At 41.8% G+C, this 8,769-nt stretch overlaps 1 protein-coding gene across 1 annotated transcript in view; it reads left to right on the top strand.

Annotated features, from left to right (window-relative positions):
• Positions 1-1,818: 1,818 nt before the first annotated feature.
• LOC104160282 (poly [ADP-ribose] polymerase 14-like) overlaps positions 1,819-8,769 on the top strand; it is a 17,087-nt gene continuing 10,136 nt past the window's right edge. The window contains exons 1-4 of the mRNA XM_009698374.1: positions 1,819-1,915; positions 2,894-3,181; positions 5,071-5,307; positions 6,204-8,458. Of these exons, the coding sequence (XP_009696676.1) occupies positions 1,819-1,915; positions 2,894-3,181; positions 5,071-5,307; positions 6,204-8,458 (2,877 nt within the window). The remainder of the gene's footprint in view (positions 1,916-2,893; positions 3,182-5,070; positions 5,308-6,203; positions 8,459-8,769) is intronic.

Raw genomic sequence — 8,769 nt, 5'->3', positions numbered from 1 at the left:
GGCGCTGGCCCGGGGAGGCCGGAGGGGAAGAGCCGGGGGGGGCTGCGGGGAGGTGGCAGAAACCGGTGACCGAGCCGTCTGCTCGTCGAGCGCTTCTCCAGGCTGGCGCTGAGCTGTGCTCTTCCTTTTTCCTTCCCCCCCCCAGCACTCTCATTTTCTAAACCACAAAATTAATTTAATTCTTAAAGCACAGCCCTTCAGTAAACTCCAAGGCATTCATATAAACTGAACGAATTAACTTTCCATGCGGTTTTTGTTGTGGTTCCAGCTGACATCGCATGTGTTCTTCCCTGCAGCACGCTTATGTCTACATGCAAAATACTTATTTGTACAAATAAGGGTGGCACACAGGTGAAGATTGAGGGTGCAGACCAGAAAAGCAGTTTGGTAGATGTTACTGTTCTCTTTTGTTTTCTAATTTAGCTGTGTTCCTTATTGTTTTAAACTAGCGGCAGAGATGTCGTGCAGAGTCAGAATGCGTCGTGATAGACGCTTTTACAGAGCTGCCTGGTTTCTAAAGGCGCTTCCCTCCAGAGGAGGGATGTGCTCAACAGATCTCTTGTTTGATGTCATGGGTTTTGCTTGAGGATAGCGCTGTAATGCATGGGGGGACCTGTTCACAGTGGTTCACACAGCACGACTACGTGCTAGTTTGTTTTTTAGCATTATGCCTGAGGTTTCTTGAGCTTAAAGAGTGTTTCTGTAACCACAGTCAACATATGGCTTAAAAAAAGGAATATATGGCAGCCTGTGATTCTAGCAGTGTCAAATGAAACTAAATTCAGGCTATGTTAGCTCCTGGGTCTACAAGAGGGTGACCTTTTTCTTCTTGAAGTACCCAGTAACTGAGAAGTCATTGTCATTTATCTCTAGTTAATGAACTGCAGGTGTCTCATCCCACCTGCCAGAATAAGGAGACTTCTGCATGTGCTCAGCAGGAGAAGACAGGTAAGCATGCCACTTATCAAGCACAGAACAGTGTATTCTTGTTTCATTGGTTTTCATTGACCTTTATGCTGCAGTAGTGCCCTGGTCACCTCGGTGGGTTGTGGTATTTGTCTAATGTAGTATAGAAATGGTGATCTCAGGCTGAAATAAATTTTTTTTTTCTTTGTATGAGTCCCTTTAGGAAACTCCCCACTTCACTGGCTGCCTCGGACAGGCCAGTTCGCTAGGTAGGGTATGCAGTGGATGCTGACTTTTCTTCTGGGTAAGGCTGACCCTACCCAGACCTTCCCAGCTGCCACCAGCCCTGCCGGGGCAACCTGTGGTAGAACATCGGTAGCCGCGTACCCCAGGTACACCTGAGCTCCTGTGGCAGCCAGCACGTGTAGACCCATGGTGACTCACAGTAGTGGCCGGAGCTGTAAATGGAGAGGGTGCACAGGCAAAGGAGCAATGGTTTCCCTCGTCATGGATTTGTGAAGAAGCTTTCATAGCCATTACCTCTGCTGTCCTTCCTTGGTGATGAATGGAAGCCTCTTCTCCTCACCTATTGTTGTAACAACTCATCCTAGTGATATGCTGAGCTTGTTTGGGATTTAAAGACTGTGGAAAAAAAAAACAACACCACTTGAATTACTGTTTATTTGCCTGTTCTTTTCCCAGATCTTATCTGTGATCTGAACAAAAAGTGATGTGAAAGCCTGGAAGATAATGAGCTTGGTTTTTTTCTTAACTTTTGCCTAAGGCGTTAGGGTGTGATCTTTCATTTCAGAATCATGTGAGAAATTGGAAGTGGAAAAAACAACCTCCAGGAAATCTGTCATAGTAGTAACCACTGCCTCTGGGGAGGAAATAGAAGATGAGATTGTGGAAATGTACTTTGAAAATAAAAAGAAGTCTGGTGGGGGGCCCATGGAGTCCTACATCAAAAAGGATCGGCAAATGATCATCACCTTTCAGGATGAGGAAGGTATAATCATATCTTATGGGTGTTGTATTACTAAAGCTCCGTTTTAAAAATAGGCCTTTGCTGGTGCTGGATCTGTCTGTGGGCATTGGTCCAGCAGAAATGGTGTATTATTCCCAAAGAGTGACAGGGTGTAAAAGGAGCAAATGTGCCTGTCTATCTAATGCACATGTGGGTTTGTGACAGTGTTTGTAATAACCCATAGAGAAAGAGGTGGTTCTCTAGACGTGTTTCAAATGCTTGATCAAGACTCACAGAGAATAAGGAGACTGGATAAAGCACAGTACAGTATTAACTGCAGATCATGAGTAAATATTGTTTTGTTGTATTTTCTTTCATATTCATTTCAATTGTCAGGGTTTTGGAGATTGGGAGGAAAAGAGGTAGTAAATACTATGTATTTGTAAGACAGAGAGGTGAATGCTCACCTCTGTGGAGAAAATGATTTTAAAATAGCCTCAATTTATCTGTAGTTTTCCTATGTTTAACTCTACACTAAAGTGCTGTTGGCTACTTGTTATAACATGTGGTAAGGATGTATGCAAAAAGAGGAACTGTTTCTGCAGGAGAAATAGTTGAGTATATTTAACTACATTTGGCTATGTTAAATATTTAAACACTTAAATATTTGTTAAAAGATAAGCAGGCTGGAAAACCCTTTCTTTGTTTGCTATTTGTTAGATGTTACTAATCTGAACAGTTTCTTGCACTTGAGGGCAAGAGAAATGAGGTAGCATTTACCTCAAAAAGTAACTTTTTTTTTTTTTTCTTCTGGGGAGACTGGGGACATCTAGATCATAGAGTAGCTTTTATCCTGACCCTAACTTTTGAAGTAGTTTTGCCTTATTTCTATTTCTTCTGTGATACAAGAAAATATGGCTGGCCAGATTTTTTAAAGTAGAGTGTAGTTTAACATGTTGCTCTGCTGTGGCAAGCGAGGAAGGGAAGATCACATCTTTCTTTGTTTTCCTGTGGAACTAGATGCCCAAGAAGTTTTGCAAAGGAAGCATCACTCAGTGAAGAAAATTGATCTGTTTGTGAAGCCCTGGCAAGTGGAGACTGTCCAGGAGCCGTGCCAAGTGGAGGACTCTCAAGGATCCCTGCCTTCCACTGCAGTTGTGCTTGAAAATGTGCAGGAGACAGTAAAAGATTACATGTTAATTATGCTAGTAGAGAACATCAGTGGCTTGTCAGAGGATGATGGTGACTTCAGTGTGGAAATGATACCTGAAATACGTGCTGCTGTAGTTACCTTTACTGGAAATACTGGTAAGAAGGAGTTAGAGTTGTGGATCTTTCTTATTAGCTACTTGTGTGCTTGTGAGGGAGACTAAGCAGGAAATGAATGCTTCCTGTCATAGGTTTAATCTGATATTGCATCATTTTAAATGATGATTTACTCTACTAAAGTTAATGATGTACCTTTTATCTGTAAGGTATAGAGGCCAGTGTAAGTCAGAATAGGGTTAGCTCTGATTTGGATAGTAAACAGAACAGGTAGGACTAAACTCAGTAACTTTATACAAGCAACAAAAGGATGTACTTGGTCATAGAACAGATTGATGATAAAGGCTCTCCTTGCCAAAAGGTGTTAGATGTGTAAGTTTGCATGGATTTGAGGGAAAACTGAAAAAGTACGTGGAACAGAGCTTTTTAAGGTTATTAAATAGATTGCATTAGGCTTGGGAAATCTACTGGAATAGGTTGGAGGCTGGGAGAGGATTAGGGAAGCAGCATCATCTTAGAGCTGTTCTCTAGATACTTGCTGTGGCCATTGCTGGAGACCGGATACTGGGCTGGATGGACCCTGGGACGCTGAGGCCAGTCCAGGTGTCCTCATGCAGAGTGGCAGCTGTCAAGTTATGTGAAGCATGGAATTAACACTGTATGCTTTGTCTGATGCTGCAGTACCAACTAGTTGTTAAGCTACTGCATGCCCACTGTGGTTTTTTTAGTGTATTCAATACTGTACGCTTTCTCTTCTGCCTTATTAGTGGTTGATGACAAAGGCATCTTCCAGGTGACGGAGAGGTGTCTGCTCCTGCTTCTCACCAGTGAGAGGTTGGGGGGACTTCCTGGTTGACTTATGGTTGATACTATTAACAAGTTCCATCCCAGGACATGAGCAACAGTATGTGGTATGATAAGACCAGATTCAAAACCGGTGTAAGCCAATGCCATAGCTGATGTTGTAGAGATAACAGCACCACATTACCAGGAGAACTGAATTAAACTGACAGTGGTGAACTGGTTCCAGGATTCTTTGAGTGCTGCTGCACTTGAATCCTTTTAGGGATGAGGTGGTTTCACGTGTGCTGGATTCTGGGTGAGCAGGTGGGACAGGAAAGAAGAGAGAATTCTCTCTTCTGTGTGGAAAAAATATAAATCTCTTTAGAAGGTAGAACGTGGTGAAAACAAGTTATATTCCACTTTGAATCAACTTTGTGGGAGTAGTTGTATTACTGGTAATATGTAAGATTGAGGTTGCTCAGAAATCTTCAAGTTGTGAAGGGATTAGTTTGTGGTATAACTAAACCAAAGAAGCTTTTAGTCTCTGAGAAGGCATAGGGTTTTTCTGCTTTAGAAGTCAGAAATTACTTGTCTCTCATATCATGGTCCAGTCCCAGATTTTTGGTATAGCCTTTAGGAAGTAAATAGATAATTTAAAAATTTAATTGTGTGTTTGCCTGACAGACCTAAGTGACTTGACTGTCTTTTACTGTGATGATAATGGGGGAAAAATAGCCAAAAATAGAATGTATTTATCATAAAACTGAAAGAATCCAAATTATAACTCTTGACTTACGTCTGATTAGTTGTGTATAAAGCCATAGCCCCAAAATGAACCTGATCTTATTTTCTTTTGGGGTTAAAGAGACCCAGTGCTACTCGGTAGGAAAACTAGTGACAAATTCTGGCTACGGTAGTCATAGTCAACAATTGTGATCAGCCACGTGGTGAATACTAGGTGACGGATACTGAATACGTGGAAAGAAGCAGCTTTGTGGGCACGTCCGAGTTGATAGATGGTTTGTAATTCCGTGCTTTGATCAATGTATACAGTGATACTGTGTTAACATCATAGTAGAAAAGTGAGCTACTAGTTTGATCTTGGTGGTTTGGGGGTTTTTTGTTTGTTTGTTTTCTTCTCTTTCTAGCTACAGGGGAATTTGCTGAAAAGCTTAACCAAAACCACAGAGCGAAGAAACAAAATATTACTGCACGGTGCCTTGAGCTAACAAAAAGCATTAGGGCTGAAAATATACCGCCTAATACACCCAGTGACTATATAACCATTTACTTTGAAAATAAGAAGAATGGAGGTGCGCAAGTGGTGGATGTTCAGCAGCTGCCTGATGAAGATGCAGCTATCATTACATTCAATGACCATAAAGGTAATGCAGAAATACAAAGCCCTTACTTCTTTGAGAACCTTTCACTTAAAGATCAAAGCATGGATTTTCTAAAGAAATGCCTACTTTGCCCTCATAAAACAGCAGATCTGGTGCTTTGTTGGCAGGTCTCTGCTAACTGGAGTGCAGACTTAAGTTTTGGAACAGCCGGGCATGAGGTGTAGAGTTTTTTTTTCCTTTTTATGCAGTTTATTTTATGCAGGTCTTGATCCTTACAGAGTTCAGGTTACAGTTTGAGTTCAATAGAGAAAGCACAGCCCCACGTAGTGCAGGTGACTTGTCCCCCTCGCCCTCACCAACAGCTGCCCTGTGGCAATGTGTGCTGTCTGGCTCATCTGAGGACAATTTCTTGGACAGCTTTTGGGCCGGAGAGCAGGTGTTGTGGCTTGTCCAGGCAATGACAGAAACATGAGCATCTGTGGAAGGTGGAGGACAAGGGGAGTGCTGGAGGCATTGCAGTGAAGGGGGGAGCTGAAGGGAAGTTGAAGAAAATGGATGCTCTTTTGGGGGGAAAAGGAGGAGCTGTGATTTGGTACTGCTGAGTAATAGCCCAGACAGCTACTGAGTTGGGCACTTCAGGTACAGCATATAACAGAAGTAACTGCGGGCAGAGACAGTGCCGTGCATACCACCTCCTGGAGGTGGGCACTGTTGGTTCTTAACTGTCTCTCTCTTACTTGGTTTTTGGCATTTTAAAACCAGTAACTCTTCAATAATTTGGAATTATTTCTATCTGGGAAGGGGGGGAAATTAATGTAAAACTATTTTTAGACATAACATTATGTAGAAAACAAAGTTTAAAAAAAAACCCCAAAACATAAGATCTTTGGTTCTAAGGGCTAACATTAATTGTTTGGGTTTTTGTTTGTTCATTTTAGATGTAACCAATATCTTGGCAAAGCAGCATTCACTCAACAAAACACCAATCTCTGTCTATCCTTACTACATCTCACTGGGAACAGCTCTATATGGAAAGGAAGGGCCGCAAATAAAGAAGCCAGATCCAATTACAGTGCCTCTGGATCGGTATATCTGGTATTACTTGCAGAGGAATAATAGGCTAATCGCAGCGATAAATTGTGAAATGGCAAAGTGTAATTGTGTGCTAACGTGGCCTGAAGCCCACTGTGCAGACCCAAAAGTTACTTTGCATCCTTCAGCTACTTTGTCTGAGCAGAAGAGATTAGTATCTCGATTGATCAAGACATGGAATGAAAACGTTTCCGCAGCATTTTCACGTGGCATATCAAAGTACAAAGCAATTAAATGTCAAGTAAGTGCAGAGGTATGGGAAGCCATTAGAAATGGCTTTACCTATGATGAAGTCATGATAATCCCATATATTTCCAAGAATTTACTTGTTCTAGTAGGTGAAAAAGAAGTTGTAAAGAATGTTGAAGAACAACTGAAGTTTCTGATAGAAAAGGCCACCAGAGAAATTGAAAGAGAAAAGCAAAGAACTGAAGAAATGGTGGTAATGGGTCCAGGGGAATATGCAATTTTACAGAGTACTGGTCTTGAAGAAAAAATTCGTACAGAGTTCCCAGCCCTGCAGATAACTTATGATCATTTGCAGAAGATAATTAACCTCTGTGGAATGCCTGAGGAAGTTTATAAAGTAAAAGGGGAAATATTAGATAATATACGCAAAATGGTAAAGAAAACAGTTAATATCCACCCTTATATTTTCCAGTTTTTAGGGCATATTGATAATGAAACCCTGTCACAGAGCCTGTTTATGTCAAAACAAATTAGCGCCTTTTATGAGCTTGGCACAGAAGCTATCACCTTGAAAGGGAGCGCTCCTGAAGATCTCCTAAAAGCAGAAGAAGAAATAAAGAAGGAACTGGACTACAAAAGCATTACTTTGGAGGATGAGTCAGTCCTCCACAAGAAGGAATGGAGCATGCTCACCAAGCAAAACTGCTCTAATGACGATGTAACAGTCACTCAGGCAGAAAGTGAGGTCATCATTGCTGGTTGTTCCCAAGCAGTCGCAAAAGCCTTTGAAGAACTCTTTAACTTTATAGATGAAAACACGCAAGTACAAAAGGTGATTGGAGGAAAGCCCATGGCAGTCATAATGTTTTTTGAGAAAGAGAAGACCAATGTTTGGCGTGACTTACAGAATAAAGGTGTGAAAGTTGACTTTAGCACACAGAAGAAACGTAGAGTTATATCCTTGAGTGGGCCAAGAAGAGAAGTGATGAAGGGAGTCACTTTAGTTGAGGAAACTCTGTCTGGCCTGCATTATAAGCGTGTGGTAATTGGAGAGCCAGGAGCCAAGCCATATTTCAAAGAGCGAGAACACTTTTTTGCCACCAGTGTGAAACAAGACTTTAAGTGCCTAGTCAGGCTGGAAGAGCAGTCAGAAGAACAGCTGGAAGAACAGCAAGAACATAGTAATGTAGGCAAGCCCTATAAGCAGGTGACCATGGGTGGAACTGTAATAGTAGTTTGTAATGGTAACTTGTGTAATTACCCTGTTGATGTTGTGGTAAATGCATCTAACGAGGACTTAAAACACATCGGTGGCCTTGCAGAGGCACTGTTAAAAGCGGCCGGTCCAGAGCTGCAGCAGGAGTGTGATGAGCTGGTGAGGAAGAACGGGAGATTGCATCCTGGCTGCGCGGTTATCACGGGCGCTGGGAAACTGCCCTGCAAGAACATCATTCATGCTGTTGGGCCCAGGTGGAGGAAGGAGGAAGCAGAGAAGTGCGCGTTCTTGTTAAAAAAGACAGTGAAGAAAACTCTACAGCTAGCGGAAACGTACAATCATTGTTCTATAGCTCTGCCCGCTATAAGTGGAGGGGTTTTTGGCTTCCCACTGGAACTGTGTACATATTCGATTGTATCCTCCATCAAGGAGACCTTAGAAGAATCCATGGGGGACTGCAGGTTGAAGGAGGTTCATCTGGTTGATATTGCACAGAATAACATTCAGGCTTTCAGCAAGGCACTGAAAGAAGTATTTTCAGATTATTCGCCTTCCTACAGGTTACTGCATCAGACCAGTACAGTTCATCAGCCTAAGAAAAGCAAAATTTCTCAAAATAGCAAGGAATTTCCATTGGTAATAACTGAGAAAGGCCTTGATATCATGGTGAAAAAAGGAAGCATTGAAGATGCTACAGTAAGTGTTTTAAATTATCTGCTTTTAAAATATCAAGTGGTTTGTGGTTTGTTTTTTTTTTTTTTTAAAAAATACCAAACACAACCCCAAAAAATTACCAGCCTTAGACCATCATCTGTAATTAGCAATGTAGAATGTTTAATATGTTACTGAAATTGGCTATCACTGCTGATAATAAGAATTGCTATTAGATGACTCTCTTACATGATAGATACAGATGGCTGTGCCGCATTGCTTTTTGTCATCTTCTGACAGAAGGCACACAGATCCTGGTGGTACACAGTGCATTATGGTTTAGCAGAGGCAACTGG

This window comes from Cariama cristata, unplaced genomic scaffold (genome assembly GCF_000690535.1).
Source record: "Cariama cristata isolate BGI_N322 unplaced genomic scaffold, ASM69053v1 scaffold31804, whole genome shotgun sequence".
NCBI classification, from domain to species: domain Eukaryota; kingdom Metazoa; phylum Chordata; class Aves; order Cariamiformes; family Cariamidae; genus Cariama; species Cariama cristata.
The sequence above is the reverse complement of the archived record's forward strand: the minus strand, read 5'-3'. Positions and strand labels throughout refer to the sequence as shown.